The 18,050-nt window shown below is 39.4% G+C and overlaps 1 protein-coding gene across 7 annotated transcripts in view; it reads right to left on the minus strand.

The window, feature by feature from the left end:
- The window catches only part of CTBP1 (C-terminal binding protein 1), a 192,336-nt gene that overhangs the window by 14,067 nt on the left and 160,219 nt on the right, over positions 1-18,050 (minus strand). For all 7 annotated transcript variants that reach the window (XM_027886001.1, XM_027886000.1, XM_027886007.1 and 4 more), the window contains 3 exons: positions 12,657-12,801; positions 8,558-8,764; positions 2,609-2,823 (listed from right to left, as the gene is read on the minus strand). In XM_027886001.1, the coding sequence (XP_027741802.1) occupies positions 2,609-2,823; positions 8,558-8,764; positions 12,657-12,801 (567 nt within the window). The remainder of the gene's footprint in view (positions 1-2,608; positions 2,824-8,557; positions 8,765-12,656; positions 12,802-18,050) is intronic.

An 18,050-nucleotide genomic window follows, 5' to 3' on the forward strand; every position in this document is an offset into this window, starting at 1 on the left:
ATTTGCAGATTCCTGGGACAACAGAGAACCATCCATTGGTGTGTACAGCAAAACCAAACTGCACTTACAGGAGCAGAACTAAAGAATGCTTCTCTCACATTTATGTAATTAACTTGGGAATTAGAACAGTAAAGAAACAGGGGCAAGATCTTAGGTTGGTTTATTAACAACGTGACATTCCTTAGGGAACTACCACTGCATCTCCAATACTTGGATGAGCTGTGAGAATTATTATTAAAATTAGCACAGGTGGGCTCACCAAAGAGACAATCACACCTGCAGTGCCGTATCGATTCATGGGAGCTCATTTACCCTTCCTATCTCTGTGCAAAGGGGTAACTTCAGTTTAAAGTATAGCTTGGTGAATTTATATGCCCCTCTGAAGGACTTGAACATTTTCACTGAAGTGAGCCTAGATAAAATCTTCTATCCAATCTGTCCAACAACCTTGCTTCAGTTTTCACTTTAGGGCTAGTTACATAACTCTAAAACTAGTACCAAGGAAGTTCAAATCAAACAGAAGATGGCTGCATAAATGCATTCTGGTGGGAATGAATTAAGTGACTCATGATAAACTGCCAGGGTGGATGAAGCTGGAGATGATCCTTAACAATGGGTGGAAGCTTGAAAGAGCTTCACAGCTACAACTGCTGACAGCTGTTAAATTCACCTACACTAAACCTGCACAGCTGCTTTAAAATGTATTGTGTTTAAACTGCAGTCTTCTTCTCAAATCCGTAAAACTAAAGATGACCTCAGCTTCTCTTAAGAGCACCTGATTATCACAGATTCAATGAAACACTTCTGTGAGCTACTCTGGGACTACAAGGACAAGCAGGATGGTTAGGCAGAATTCTGACTAATTCAAGGGAAAAGCTACTCAAAGACTGTCACCATATATTCAAGCACATTTTAAGGTTATGTAATTTCAGATTCTAAACAAAGTTCAGGGTGAGACTTCAGTGAAATGGGATGCACCACACTTCTCTGTATGTTGTTTAAAAATTGGTTATTACATGAGCATGCAATATTAGACAGAAGTGGCATGCAATGCTCTCTAGAAATTTAAGGCCAATTCTAACATCTGTCTGCCTAAATCATGATCAGGAGACAGAAACTAAGTGGTCAGAGGTGTTAGAATTTTATGGTTTTCACATCAGCTCTTACTGTACAGACTGCTTCACCCAAACTCTTACACAAAGCAAAAACTATCTTCTAACATTTTAATCCTTGCTTTGATCATGAAAGGAAACAAATAGCAAAGACAGATGCTTGCAATATACTTTCCAGTGAAGATTTTATTATAGGCATTTCATTTCAGATGGTATTACTCAGTTTTAACATGTTTCTCTTTGTTTGTTTCTCTGAATAATGCACTAAGCCCTTCTCCAAAGCTTGACACATTTATCCACCTCCACTCAAAACCTTCCTGTGGCAAACTGGCCCTAGTTTCACATCTGCTGTATAATGAGTGACCACTGCTCAGTGGTGCCACTGAATTCAGTGCGACTCTGTTTGGGTCCAGATGTCTGCTTGCAAAGACATCTAACCATGTAATAACCACTGAATGTACACAGGAACACAACAAAAGGAAATGTTCCGGGCTGGGTGACGGAGCTCTGTTCTCTTAGAGGTTTCATTTTAAGCTTCTTAATTTTTCCGAGTTTTAAATCCCAAATCCTGATTTTATGTTGGGATGGATTTGCCAAATCCCTAAACTCTCAAATCAAGAAGTGTGTTACACTGTCAGTTTTTTGCCATGATCCCACATGACTGTGGAACATGTTCAGTAAGTATTTCAGTTCTGAAGTTCAGGAGTAGTGGGTGCAAACTATTTCTCAGAAGACAAGCAATGATTTTACTGCAAATTTTTACTGTCATTTTTACCAACACAAACACTCTCTATATGAAGAATAGCAAAACAAATGTTCTATCTTAGTGTTTCTTTCCTGTACACTGTCTCCATTCTTACATCTCGCTGTCACCTACGCTGAGGTCAGAGTCAGAACATTTAATGAAAAAACTTACTTTCAAATTACTCAATAACAGAGCACTTACTACACCCAGATTTTGAAGTTATTTTAATATTACCTAAAAGTTCGGGGAGAAGGTAGTACTAATTCCAAGAAACATTATTTTTCCCAATAACACAATGCTGTAAATGAGCTCCATCCATGAAGTGCTCTGCGAGCATCGGGACTGAGCACAGGGGGGAGCCATTTAGTCATAATCCTTAAATTGCATTGAAAGAACTCAAACTGAGGAACAAGAGTGAAAGGTAGAATTGCTACCTGAAAATACACATGTAAAGGAAGTAGCTGCTACAAGACATAGAAAAAGTACTTTTACACCAACGCCACTTTATTAAATCTGAACGACTTTAAGAAGAGCAAATTATTTCCGCAAATGCAATGTTACCGAGCCAAAAAGACAGTAAAAGCAACAATACATAAGCCACCAGCTATTTCCTAATCAACTATAAACCTGTATGATCTCAAAAGGGAAATAAATTTTTCTTTCAAATGAGAATCTGCCTATTTACATAAAAAAATGCTACACAGAGCTGGCAACCAGCACCGGTGTGGAGGGCGCCCACAGAGATTATTACCTGCTTTATGGTGAAGTCATTAATAAGATGATGATTGTGTTCATTCAAGTTGCAGTGCAGGGTAACACAGTCACTGTGGAACAGCAGGTCCTGCAAAGTGCTCACCCGCTGCAGTCCCAGAGCACGCTCCATGCCATCCGAGAGGTATGGGTCATAGAAAATCACACTGAAGCCAAAGGCTTTGGCACGTAGTGCTACTGCTTGCCCAACACGCCCTAGAACAAGACAAACATGCAATGAGAACAGATGTGGAGCAGCTGGTGTGAGGTAGTCCCCTCCTTCCTAATGGGAACGCTTGTATCAAACTATAACGCTTTGTACAGCAACTGGAAGAGCAGAAAACAGAGGCAGCTCCCACCCTACTCAAAATCATCACTAAGATCAGAAATGATACATCTGGACTGCTTCACACTGCCTTGTTTGAAACAAAGCAGGAGGTTTGCACCTTTTGTAACCAGATATCTGAAATGCCAGAAGATGTCACGTAATCTGCAATAATCTGTGTAATACAAGGCTTGCCTGCTGGGCCTGTTTATGGCAAAACACCACTGCCTGTGAATACATCCTGCCAAGGACTTAGTCTTACCCATGTCAAACCAGCTGGCTTTAATAAAAAGCTATAAAATTAATCCACAAAAATGGATGCAATGAAAGATAATTTGTTTAATCTGAAGCACAACCATTCTCAACGCACGGAATCGCCTTTCTGAACCAGTATTTTCTTTCATTTTGAGCAACCACCCTTCCAGCATTAAAATGCCTGACAAGAATCCTGTCACTGAAAGCTTTAAAATAAATTTTATTCAGCTACCTAAATGATAAACACAATACATCATATGGCAATAGTTAAGAAGAGTGCAGTCTCGCTCGGCCTTTGCCTTTCTGTTCCGCTTTCCTTGCTGTCACATTTCAAGAGCTGTGCCCAAAATTGCTGTATGGGCGTGACTCCATGCCACATGTATCAGGAGGTGTGTTATTTCCCTTTGACACACTACCAGTAAAACACAAGAGAAAAAACCTGAGTGAGTACACCTAAATGAGTTATAGGTATTCTGAAGAGTAAGAACTAACACACTTTTCAAGTTAGAAGCCTACAAACTAAACACTCACTTCAGAGTATTACAAATGTTGGCTAAAGATGTTTCAAAAGCATCACTTGACAAAGTATAATAACAATGTTTCATTTGAAGTAAAAAAAACCCAAAAAAGGCAACAAGTTTTCTTTTGTAACATCTGAGTTTGTTCAAAAAAGCATCAAATTAACCCAGGGAAATCCCATCTCTTCCCAATTGTGCTTGAAGGGATTTCCCTCTGCTTTTCAGTTTCCCTTTGAATAAACTTGAGAAGCCACAGGAAGAAAGGTTTTTTGTTGATCATTTAACCTGAACACAGCAATTCTGCAGTGCTTAGTGACAGATGTGCTTGTAATATTAAACAGTATGTCAACCTGACAAGGGCTGTCTGCTTTTCTTTGGGGACAGCAAGTTAAAATACTCCTCAAAATCTTTTATTTCAACAGTTGCGTGCATGTTATTTGTTTGCTTTCCAGGCTGTTTTTGTAAACTTGAAATATAAAATTTTCAGCACAAACACTGTATTATTTTCAAATTTTGGCATGGTCACAGCTCAAGGAATCAGTCATACAACTGTAAACATTTTTCCCTTTTTTTTTTTTTAACAAAGCAAATAGTTGTTACTCCAGCTCCATTCATTTTCACATGCAACACTCTGTCATCTGCTCTCTCTTACACTCTTTACAACACTAATACCTGAGGGGATTCACGACAGTGAAATCCCTCACAACAGACTCTCCAGTTGAAGCCACGCTCCCCATGCACTGTAACCAGGCCAATAAACCAAAATCTTCAATGGGCACAGAAGTTTCCTTCTGAAACACTTGGGAATCATGCCTGTACTTTTAACCAGAATTGTCCTATTACAATCAATTTATGAGATTTAACTCTTCTGCAATTGGCAATTCATATTTAGTCTCAGTCATTACACACACACAGAGATGGACACATATCATCTGCCAGTTCCTTCCTAAACTAAAATCCAAAAACCACAAAACCTATAATACTTTCTAACCTTTCCAAAAAAACTTGTAAAGTAGAAGATCCTCCTGGGCATGAGGGGCGGCTCAAAACCTACCTCAGCACCTCACAGGCAATACATCTCACAAATCATCCCACCTTTTGGACAACTCTATGTTAAAAGCATATAGAACTGTTATGAAAGTGCATGGCTGCTTCCAGGGAAGGCAAAATCTTAACTTTAGGACATTGAGCGAACTTCTTGTTCTGTGGTGTGAGGAGAATGCAGAAAATGCAGGTTGCACACAATTGCACGAAAAGCAGAAAGCAACAAAAGCCTATTGTAGAAATAAGGGATTCATACAGAGTTCTAGCAAGGTCCCTGCATCGTTTCAAAAGAGAGACTCAAAAACATCCGAGTCTCCTATTACAGTCTCACCCATTCACTCCCCCAGAAGTCTCACAACTTCCCCCACGTGTCCCAATTTGTAGGTGTCTCTGACCTTGACTCTGCCAACGACCAGAGTGTGACAGTACAGCAGCTGCAGTTGTCAGTGACCCTGCTCAGCCCCTGGGCAATGAGCACTCCTCCTATGCTGGTACTACAAAGTTTTATAGAACAACCTTGATACCATGGAAACGTTGATGACCTGCCTGAAGATTTCTCTGAAAAGGAAAAGCGCGTTCACTTAGCAGCTCTTCCCTGCCTATGTAACAGCCATGGAGAATATGGTTAATTTTTCCTGCTTCTTGGAGAACTCTGCAATGCAGTCAGTAACACCACCCAACTCTTAAGCCTTATTGTCTTATAATGCAGGTTAGTAATTAGGCCAACATCTAGGTAGGACTGTGGGACTGGTGAGAAAATACAGCATGTGAGGAAAGACAAACTGAGTGATGACATTCACTATGAAGTGGAGACAAACTTATTTGGAAGAATTTCACCTTTCTCAAGTGAGGAAATGCATTAGCTATTAGTCATCAGCATTTGTCACTGGGAAGGAAGGGAAAGGGAGTGTGACTTCACTGCTATAAAATTATCATTAGAGCAGAACCAGGTCCACCTATCTATTCATTCAATTACGTACATGCTGCTGATCATAAATATTCTTTCTTCAAAAAAAAAAAAAATCCTATATGTCTAAATATAAGGTGGAAAGGTAGCTTTTTTTTTCTTTAATGCAGGGCTTACTAACAACACTTTTGATGCATCACTTGAAATATAGGACATTGGAGAGTAATGAAGATTAAAAGTGACAGAGACAGCTGTTTAATGATGTGATATTATTATATATGTAATGCCCAAAGAATCCCACACTTCACAAATACAGAAAGAAAGAAAGAGAGGTTGTGCCCTAAGGAGCTCAGGGTCTAACCAAACCCCACAACAATGATGCATGGGATCCAACAGACACATGAAGGAGGCATTCTGGTGTTGAGTCTCTGCTCATCTTCAAGCTCAACACAAGAAGAGGATGAGAGATGGGGTTAACTTTAAAGGAAGAGCACAGAGTAATAGGATTAAGCGGGATAGACCAAGTGTCAAAGCAGGAATATGCATGAGAGAAGGCAAAGAAAAGAGAGTGGGTGATGGAAAGAAGGCAAGTGAGTCATGAAACTTGGCTAGACCAAGTGGATAAGTGAGAAGCTCAAACTTTGGAGGGAATGACATAGTCACAGAGATAGGCAAGAGCTAGGGTGTTTCTCTTGAGAAAAGCCCAGGAACAGATGCAAAGAAGGCCTGGAGTTAGCTATTCCAGCAGCAAAGTGATAAATTTAAACAACCCACTGCTGAAGAGACCACAAGTTTTAGACAAGAATAGAGAAACACAGCTGTGGTTGAGAGGAGATGATCTCAGACACACGTTAACAAGAAAGGACAGAAACTGTGACACTACACAGAACTACAGAAAAGGACTTGGTAACAGATGATGTGAACTGTTTATTTTGTGTGTAATACATTCATTTCACAGCATCTGAATGGATCATCGCTTCTGACACTGACATGTTAATAAAATAATAAACTGAGGCGAAACTCCAGACACAGGGAGAGGCCACTAGTAAGGCAACACAACCTAAGGACAACAGTCTTTTGGAGTTTTTGCTTGTAAATACATGTTTCAGTCTGAAACTAGAGACAAGTAGCCTCTTAAAGGGATCTGTACTAGAAAAGGGAGTACCTCACAGTTTAAGTGTCTGAACTGCTCACAGAGAAACTCTAGTACAGCCACCAGTAGCACAGTCTACATTTTACACAGTCTACATTAACACAGAGCTATACAGGAGTTTGTTAGAACAGGTCAGGATCAAAGTGTTGTGCCTAGTCACATCCACGCACAAGAAGGAAGAGTGGAAGTTTCCAAAAGTGACTTTACAGTTAAATTTTCCTTGAAATTGTGAATATTCTATTGTAGGAAAAGATATAGGAACAACAAAAGACTAGAGACAGTGAATGGTTAATAACTGCAACAGATGTGTGCCTTTAAAATCAAATTTTGCTGTTTTTTTTTTAATATACCACGCACATGAGAGGTTTGCTTTTTAAAACCAAAACCTAGCATTCTAAAAAGCTTTATGCACATATTGGCAAGGTGATTAACCATTTGTTTCTCTGTACTTTTCAATCATTCACAGCAAAACCAACACACAACATTCCCTTAGGGAAGTCAATGATGAAAGACTTTTTCTAATCTCAAGTCCGAATTTCTTCAGTGAAAAAAAAATCCAATGACAACAGGACAGATATTTTCAGCATATATGTATGCGAGATACACAGCATGTGAGCCAAAAGCTTAAGTTTCAAAAACTAGGTGTGCATTTCCATTTTGGAAACACTGCAGGCAACTGTCTATTACTTATGTACAGATGCTGTGACTGTGAGTGCAATAATCCTCGCGTGTTTAAACGAGATGCATAATTATATCAGTATAGATCTGAGAAAGCAGCTTCATGACTAACTTCTTGAAAGTCGTATTTTAAAGGCAATTCTTTGATTGTGAAGATGTTTTTGGTGTATTGCATACTCATTTAAATGAGTACTAGGTAGTGCCAGGCTATTTTCAGCTTCCGAAAGTAAGAGTTCGTGGCCTGAGTTATTTGACAGCAATGTGTAACTGGAACAGTCATTTAAGTATGATGTTTTGTTGTCAAAATCATATCATTAATTCCTGTGGATGAACAGCACAGCGATTGCATCCACAGTCTATCAGATCTGTGTAAGACTAGCACATGACTGAATAATTTTTATATAAAACTGACTTGTTTAGTTTTCTTCTCTACTTCTGTAACAGACAGTAATTAATTCATCTCAAGCAAGCCTGTCCATCTGTTGGATGCTGAAACACATTTAGGGCCACTCAGAGAGGTAAGTAGGTGATTTTATTAGGCCTGGAAACATTTCAAACTTTCTTGCATATATTTTTCCTCTCATTAGAGCTGAAATACAATTTCAGATGCAGCTCAACCAAATGCACGAAGTAACTGCTCTCCAGGCTGTTACCGCAGAGAAGATTTTTCAGTTATGTAAAAAACAGTAAAAGGAAAGAAGGCCAAACAGAACCAGATATGACAATGGAGAAGGAATAAAATATATACATGTGACACTGAGTTGAAGCAGCAGGATCTTTGTCCTGGAAAAGGGAAGTGATGATGTCTCTTTCTCTTACAACCAGTGTGCCTGACACCAGGCAATACGGCAACAGAAATACGTACAGAAACTCAGAGAACCGAGAGAATATCAGCAATAAAATCAGTTTTCTGAGGAAAATGATTATGTCTAAAGGGAAAACATTTGAAATTATATATAAACACCAGGAAAGAAGAGGGATTATACACAATGTGTGACAGAGAGTGGATGAAAGGATCCGATTTTTATAGCTCAAATCTTTGTATTAAACCACCTGTCAAGACAACATACCTAATCCAATAATGCCCAGGGTCTCCCCTCTGATCCTGGCAGCTCCAGAGGCCACTTCCCGAATCTGTTCAACACTCTGTACTCTCGTTCCTTCCCGCAGAGCCTGGTGGAGCCAGGTGGTTCTCCTGTACAGGTTCAGGATGTGGCACATAGTAGAATCTGCCGTTTCTTCTACGGAGGCGGCTGGCACGTTACACACTGCAATCCCTGCAGACAGGGGGGAGAGCACACTAGTTGCCAAACATTGCTTACTTTTTTCCCATTTCACAGCAGTTCAGGAGTATGACGTTTAAAACTACAGATATTTCAACATGTCTTGCACAAATACTAAGTTTCTGACCAGACAGAATGGCAGACAGAATATCTGAGGTAATAGTTCATAAATATGTGCTAACTTATTTTTCTGATTTTTTAACTACTACTGTTATTTATTTCAAACTAAGGCAAATAGTAAACAGACCACTGAAGCCACAGAAGGAGAGCACTGAAGACATCAAGACAGTTCAAAACCTGAGCCTTGGTAAGCGTTTTACATTTCCACTGAGCCTGGTGTTTTGAATAGCAAAGAGAAACCTGCCTTGCTTTCAGCAGTGTGGTTAATGATCATTGTTTAATTGTGACTTGTCTTTTTCCTGCTGAGCAGATAGGCTCCCAAAAGCCATCTATGCAAGTTACAAAAAGGATAAAATAATTTATAATGACAACAACTCTTAGAAAGCCCTCTCAAGATGACTACGAGTGATTCCAATTCATGTATGGGTAATCATGACACAGGGAAGGACAATCTGTTATGTTTTGCACATGGGCTTGTAGAATTAAAACAAACAGAATCCCAGTCCTTTCCTGGTTCCTCAGATTAAAGAGAGAACCCACTTAATTGTCAGTAGGGAAATGCAAAATCTGCTTCTGCATGGCATTTTGGTAATGCCAAATTAAGTCCATGTTGCTAACAGCTGAAAAGTTACTAGTTGAAACAGGTTTAAAATCAAGCAGCTAAGAATGTTACAGATTTCCACAGAAAACTGGAAGGTAGATTGATTCAAGACTCACAATAAGCCTTTTTTACTTCAAAAAAAACCCCAACAAACAGATGGGGCAACAAGTGATGGCAATTGCATCCAAGTTACCCCATTCTCCTTTTTACCTTCTAGTACTCAATACACAGCAGTTAAGCAAAATGTTTCCTTGAAAAAATGTGGCCTTTTTGACTTGTCTCTCCTCAGTCTGTGTACTGCATGTTCTCTCTCTAATCATCAGCTCCCACAAAATCTTTGTCTCTCAGTTCTGCTGATTGAGACAACAAACAGCCACAGTATAATTTCACGGTGGAGGAAAAAAAAAAAGTGTTTTGTATCCTAAAAACACCCTGTTTTCACTGTTTGGATTTTTACATAACTAAATATTCAGTAAGTCCTCAACTAATGGCAGCATATCCTATGAAGTAAGGAAGAAGAAACATTCTCTTCAATAACAGCAACAACAATGACATAATAAACTCATACCATATTTATCTACATTTTACATTCAAATGCCTTCACTCTGCTGCCCAGAACTTATTCTACAGCTTTCCCTACATCGATAAAAATCAACACAAGGAACCTGCAGAACTATTTTTCTTTCCTCTTCTGTGGAGATAATAATGTCTGCTGAGTCACTGCCCTTAAACTCACAAAAAGATATACCAGCATCACTTGCTGGAATATTAATCCCGGCATCCTGCGATCATCAACGGTAGCAGGAAACTCACACTTTTTAAAAATGGGAGAAAAAGCTGGGGGAAAGGTATAAGACTGAAAAATAACATCCCTCTAAGTACATCATAATAAACAGCTGCATTTGCTTATACAAAAAGCCTTTTTCTTGGAAGCAAAACTGCAGGTTTTAGAAGGCAAAGTACATTTAATAAGCGTGTCTCCTAATAGCTGGCATCAATCACATAATGCTTTAAAAAGAGCTTAAGGAGTTATATTATGTATTTGGGAAGAGAAATAACATACCTTTCTCTCTAACAGGTTTCCTTAGGAAACTGAGGGAACAAAAGTCAGGTAATTTCTCTCCTGAACTGCAGGAACTTCTTTTTCCCTATTTTTCTCCAACTTTAAACCAGGTTCTTTTTGAAAGGCAGAGACATAGTGAACCACAAAAAGCAGTAAGAGAGAGACAACGAGATGAAGAGACATTTCACACAGTACCCTCTCATCTCATATCTATCTATCTGTGCTTTCCCCTTTTCTCACTGTTCACAGTCCTTTTGTACACAGGTTCAATACTGAGAAACACAGGAGTCATCAGGCATTACCTTCACTCCCACTTCACTTGAATCTAGCTACACCCACGACTTCTACAGATTTTCTAGTCAACAATTAATAAAGTGGAGAAAAAGCAGATTTTATCCAAGAAACACGTTTTCATGCTTTTTAAGAAGATAAAACTGCTAATATAAAAAAAATGCTTAATAGGAAAAGCTGATAACAACCCCATGTGCCAGCTCTATGAAAAATAACTCAAGAAGTAAGTTCAGGACTATGTCAGATCTGTGGTCTAACTCTTAAGCTACATTTCAAAAGTGAATCAAAGCTTTTTATAAATAGCAGTTCACTCTCCCATTACCTCCTTGAGATGTGTATTATGTGCACTGGTTCAACAAATGGAAGGCAATTTGTCCCAGTAGTGGTTAGTATTTCATTGCAGCCATTTCACCAAAACTATTAAAATCAGAGATTTTACTCTGTAATCCTTCCAGCATTTCCTGGCTTTTGGTATCCCTATTTTGTAAATACAGGGATATCCAAACAGGTTGGATCCTAAATCAGCCTAATCACAACACAGGACCTGAATGATAGGGAATGTGGCCATTTAGCACTGAATTTAGCATTGAATGAGAATTTCCTTAATCTGCTGTACTCTGCTTTGAAGAACTGTGTGGCTGCATCTGTTATAAGATTGGGTCACAATCCAGCAAAGAGACTTGCAGAAAAGAAACAGACAACAAACCTGCAAAAATCTTTGTCTTATCAGGAATCTTCTCCACAAATCAGACTCCTGATGTTCTCCACTTTCTCCACTCCTGACTGGTCGGAGCCTTTGATCTGTACTTAAGTTTTGGCTTTTGATCTGGGATTTTACCCGAGGCCAATCTCTACACAGATACACATTTTCTGGGTCTCACAGCATGTTCCTGACTGGGGCACCAGTTACAACAGGCAGAACACAGCCTTGCACGCTCTGAGACCTGACCTGCTCTTTCTACACCCAACAAGGAGTGGCTGGGTTGTGTCTGCTGTGCAAACCACACTGCCACCGAAACAGGTGAGTGTTTTACTACTATTATCAGCTGATAAACAGACCACACTACAGCTCCTCACTACACCAGTGGGGTTATTGCTAGGATTAAGCACTGACACAAATGTTTCTAAGATCTTCCCAGGGTATAACGGGAAACATGCTTGGTCACCTCAATCTTGGCAAAAACCTGAAGACAATCTTTTTTGTTTACCTGTAGACTACAGGTAAGAGACAATTTAACCTAAAGTAAGGAAAGTACAAATCAGACTGTTGCTTTTGTTACAGTGAAACATTAAGCACCATCTCTCCATAGCTGCAGTAGCTGAATTTATTCTGAAGCAGCAACAACTGATTCTCCTATAAAATCGGTATTTCTATTTTATGGAGTGGTTTAGTACTAAATCTCATGCATCATAAATAAGTCTCAGACAGTTGATAATGATCTCGTTTTTTATTCAAACAGGAGTAGTATGCCATGGTGATGGAATTATATTTTGTAACTGGATTACAGCAGTAGTAGTTAAAATATACAATTGGGTAAAAAAAGAAAGAGATGAAAAATTATGGCCTTACTCCTTGGGTCTATATAGAGGAGGCAGATTGTCAACCTGTCACAAAGCTGTTAATATTATCACTTAATTAACTAATGCTAGTATTGCCATAATGAGTTTTAAACAGTCTGATGAGAAAATTATACAGCTTACATATGATGCTGGCATAAAACACACAGAAAACATTAATGCAAAGATTTAGATGCTATCAGGTTTCTGGAGGTTAAGTGTAAGACGCGAAATAAAGTGTGTAACAGTCATACCTAAATCTCCAGCAGATTTGATGTCAATATTATCAAAACCACTGCCAATTCGGACAATTATTCGAAGTGCTTTAAATTTCTCCAGGTCTTCTCGAGTTAAAGTGATAGTGTGATACATCAGTGCACCCACTGCTTCATTTAGTACCTATAAATAAAACGGAAGAAAAAACACTTATTTTATTTTTTTTCTTTCATAGATTAATCACATATACATAGTTTCAGGTATAAAAATTGTAAAAGCATTAAATCCAATTTTGTTTTGTGTGAGACAGGTTATTTCTCCAAATATATTTCAGACTCTTGGTAAGTCTTTTTCATCTGATGCCTCCATTCTAGCACGATGAGATCAGCTTTGGAAGAACTAAGTGACCTGCAGTTTGTCCTTATAAAGAGGGAAAACTCTTCTCATTCTGCAGGTGATGCTCTGCAATACCAAGCTCTAAATACAAGTGCCACTGGCTGCATCTGCACACTCAGATGAAGCCCAACACGGGAGTGAACACTCCCTGCAAACAGTGAGTGTTTTATGCCCAGGCAGCTGACATTCAGCTCTGAATGGAGTTACAGAGCAGTATCTCTTCACCACACACACACAGAGGTTACAGGTATTCACTGAGCTATTAAACCACTTGATACCTGAATAGAAAACATTCAGTGATCGTTACAAACCCCTTCCTCCACAGAGACTGAAATCTGTCAATTCGTACATAAGAACAAAAGTGTTTGCCTCTCGGTTTACTGATACTGCAACTAAGCTCTCACTGAAGGAAAAGTGGATGTCATATGAATTGGTATTAACTGAGATACCAAAGCTGACATTGCCCAGAAAAAAAAAAAAAAAAAAACCTCTGAGAAAAAAGAAATTGCAATAAAGCAAAAATGTTGCATTAAAAAAAAAAAAAAAAACAACAACAACAAAAAAACTTCTGAGAGACCACCAAAAAAAGGAAAAATAAAGGATATTCAGACCCTGTCACGTTAAGTTAGGTTAGAGTGCATCCAACCTACTCAAGAGCACCTAAGGGGAAGGGGTGTGGAGAAGGGGATGGGAGCCACACCTGCCCAGCAGTTTCAAATTCTGCTACCAAACAGTGATGCTGCATCCCACGCAGCTGATACAATTTTTCAGAAAGCAGAGAATGTTTTCCTCTTTATATGCAAACTGGAGGATTTCACTTCTTCAAAACACTTCTCTGTGCTTCTACCTTTAGTGCGTGAGCTAATATCCTAATCGTTCTACAAGACACAAAACAGGCACAAATCATTTCAGTAGCTAAGCCAGCTGTAATAACTTCAAGAGATTCCTATGACACACTTCACATGAAAGTTCTGCAGAGGCTCTAAATTTCTTATTCAATAGACTTTTAGGTCTGGTACACGTACAGATTCTATCATCTGAATTATTTCCGCTCATATGAGCATTGCCTAGTGTACTGCAAGATCAGCAACAATAATCAACATCAACACACGTACTTTTAAAAATACTATTGCAGCAAAACACAGTCTTGCACTCAGAGGATTACAAATGTTGGAACTCCAGATCTGCAGCAGTAATGTCTGAAATTAAAATCTACAAATAAAAAAAAAATTTAAAGAAATACCAAACTCCATAAAAATGAAAGAAAAGCCCTTCTTACTGAGTAGTTCATAAAATTATTTATGCTATTTCAACATGTGTTTCTGGACTGGGAACCTCAGTTTTAAGTCAGATAAAGGCCAGAATCCTTTGAGTAGAATTTGCATTTACTAGTTAGAGTAAGAACTGCAAAAAAAATTACAAATTACACATCCTTAAAGAATGCAGCTACAACATAATTCAAAGATCAGCTGTAGGCTCTGATCTTATGAAATGATTATACACAGAGAGAACTCCTTGATTTTAATGGTACAGCTAAGTCCTTTGCAGATAACATCTATCAGTCCCCAATCAGAAAGACTGCACTCATCAGGACGTGCTACCTTCAGCTGTTACACAGGGTTAATAAAAACCTAAAACAGTTTATTGGTTTTGCTTCTCCAGTGACACTACAGTTGGCATGGACCAAACCAAAAGTCACTTCTGAGGCAGCCTGCACAAGAAACAGTCCCCCTTATAACCTGAATTCCCACCTAAAATGCCCTTAGGTTATTTTTGGTCCAATCAGAGCCTAAAAAACAGTTGTTCAAAAATCTCCCAGTTTCAGTGACAGGGAAATTTCTTCAAGCTCAGTTGCAGCACCTGTTACTTCAAGCCTCAAGGTCCTTGAGTTCTTCATGATATCCTGGTTGTCTCCAAATAGCCATGTCCTCTGTTCTGTGTTGTGTCACATATATTTTCCCCTGCCCCTCCAAGGCTGCTCTGAATGGCTGTGCTGCAACATCCTCTGTGTAGTTGTAAGATGAACAAAAACTGAAGAAGCTTAGAAGTTACAAAGACACTCCTAAGGCTCCTGTGACAGCCACACCCTCCTCTCCCAGAGTGGAAAAGGCCAATGGTGTGTGTGTTTTGTGGGTACAGAGCTGCCACTGCTTTAGGATCTGCATTAATCACGGAGTAAAAGACAGCTGAAACAGCTCAGACATTTAAAATCAGAGTGTTTCATTGGGGAAGCAGCTTTTCACTTCATAATCATGCATATTTTATTAACTCAGCCAGTCAAGACCGTCATTTGGACTCCAAGAGCACCGGTCTGGACCCATTATACCACATTTTTGGGACCATGTAGGTTATGGCTTGGCACTGGGAGGAGACAGAAAAGTACTGGAAAGCTTGGGAATGTGTTCAATAAAAAGAAAAATATTTCTTAGCTATGGTTTAATGCTGACACTTTCCATTTCCACAGGCAGTTATTTACCCATCATATGGGATATGGAACAAACAGATGCAAATGACAAATCCTTTAGAATTTCTTTTTGGTGACTGAGCCTCTCCTAGGATTATGGACTAGTTAGCAAGGAAATCCACTGCAGCAAATATAATACTCTGCAAGCGTGTATTGCATCACATTAATTTGATAATTTAATTATGTTACTGCTTTTTGCAAGTGGCAAAAAAATGCTGAAAAGGCAGAAAATAATACCAGAAAATTTGACGTTAGAAACAATCAGATTGGTGAATGTTAATAATGCCACTTAAGAGATTAAAACAATAGTGAAAGTTTCTGTATTTTGGAACTATTTGCATAAATTATATTCTCAGTCATTACATACATTAAATGCACACAAGTAATTCTGGCAAGCTCAGCAATATACAAAAACAAAATCTGACCTAAATCTGAATATAACACACAAAACTTAAATCCAGCATACATGTCAACAGTTCCAGAAAATTAAATAATCTTTAGAAAAAATAACTGCATAGGGGCAATTTACTGATAATATAACAGAAGTACTCCCAGTGGTAGATGGATGAGAGAAACAGGGAGCATACGTGGGGTTTTTCATTCATTTTCCGTAACAAACTTGATGGAAACAACTTTTACCAAGTTCTAGTACAATTTTATTACAGAGACATCAACCTGTGTCACTTTGAGTGAGACAACAATCCAGGCGAAAATTCCAGATGAGCCCAAGTCTGTGGCAGTCAGACAAGACTCTGACGAGGAAACACAACAAGCAAGAGAACAAGCAGAGTCAGCTGTGCTCCTCCAGCAGCCACTCCTGCTTTTATCACACTGCAACTGTGCTCTTCGGGATGACAAGATCAGAGACAAAAGCTTAAACACAGGACATGAGTTACTTTCTGTAACTAAACGATTACGTAGCTGATCTGCCCCATTTCTGTGCCTTCAGACCTCCTTCCAGGTAAAGCTGCGGCTTGTTGCAAGCCCCTTCCACACCCTCTTCCATGAGGCGACAGCCTTTCCAATCTCAATGGCTTGGACAGGTATTTCTGTTGTTTTTCAACCCCAAAATGACTACTCTGCTTTCACAACATGCCAGGTCCCCAAGGCTCTTAGGGAACAGATGACACTGCAGTAGGAGACATTTCCATTTCCAAGAATTTAACAAATCCTGAGTACTGACTACACCAAAGGTTGGAATCCTTTTTAAACATCTTCGCATCTATTTTTTTTCTCCTTCTTTCAGCACCAGGCCGTTCTAGCCATCACGCCAAACATCACATAGTCACCACAATACATGCCTCATTATTTGGGGAAGAACTCTTAGCATCTTGTTTTACTTTCACAAAAAAAAGTAACATATTGTAACATGCTAAGAATGCAACAGCGAGGCCTCCTCTTCTTTGAGTATCTTAAACATTTCTGGATTTGACTACAAGAGACTGATCTCAGAAGCTTGTGGATCAAATCTAGAACACAGAAACTAACAGTACATAAAATGCCTAAGTATTTCAACACAGAGACAGAAAATATCTATAAATTACATATTGACTATGACAAGGTATCATAACTGTAAAAACCAGCTTCTAGAAAAATCACTATAAAGTGCTATATTTCATCTGGTTCTAGAAACTACAGGGTATTGCATTTCATGGAGTTTGATGTGTCATCTCTAAAAAAAAAAAAAAAAAAAAAAAAGTTCCAGTATCACCAATAGACTTGAGATATTTTGCACATTTGGGTGGAAAAAAACGTACTTTACCAAAACTGAGTAGGCCTTGCCTTACTTAACATGCAAAAAGCAGCTGCACATTGAATTTGTAACCAGTAGTCTGTCACGCAGGGAAGGCTGCACAGATTTGTAGCTGCTCTCAAAGCCTCACTTACAACATTGCCAAGGGTCCACGTGAACCTAACACCACTAAAAGCAAAAAGTAAAGTCAGTATGCTCAAGTGGTATTTAGTAGCTCTGCAGAACTCTGCTGGACTGTGCTGCTTTACACAAGTTCCTGCTTCTCTTTAGGAGACTCTCAGCTCCCTGTTAGGTTCCTGTGATCCATGGTGCTGTCAGCAACCCCCCATTTCATGTTTAGGAAGGGTAGGTCCTGTCTGACCAACCTGATCTCCCTTTACGATCCAGTGACCCACCTGGTGGATGAGGGAAAGGCCGTAGATGTGTCTATCTGGACTTCAGCAAAGCCTTTGACACTGTCTCCCATAATATACTCCTGGAAAAGCTGCAGCCCATGGCTTGGACAGGGGCACTCTGTGCTGGGTCAGGAACTGGCTCGAGGGCCGGGCCCAGAGAGTGCTGGTGAACGGAGCTGCATCCAGCTGGCAGCCGGTCACCAGTGGTGTCCCCCAGGGATCAGTGCTGGGACCAGTCCTGTTTAACATCTTTATCGATGATTTAGATGAGGGGATTGAGTCCATCATCAGCAAATTTGCAGATGACACCAAGTTGGGAGGGAGTGTCAACCTGCCGGAAGGCAGGAGGGCTCTGCAGAGGGATCTGGATAGACTGGAGAGATGGGCTGACTCCAATGGGATGAAGTTCAACAAGGCCAAGTGC

This window comes from Empidonax traillii, unplaced genomic scaffold, assembly GCF_003031625.1.
Source record: "Empidonax traillii isolate 1590-97213 ecotype Southwest subspecies unplaced genomic scaffold, ASM303162v1 scaffold175:size1888319, whole genome shotgun sequence".
NCBI classification, from domain to species: domain Eukaryota; kingdom Metazoa; phylum Chordata; class Aves; order Passeriformes; family Tyrannidae; genus Empidonax; species Empidonax traillii.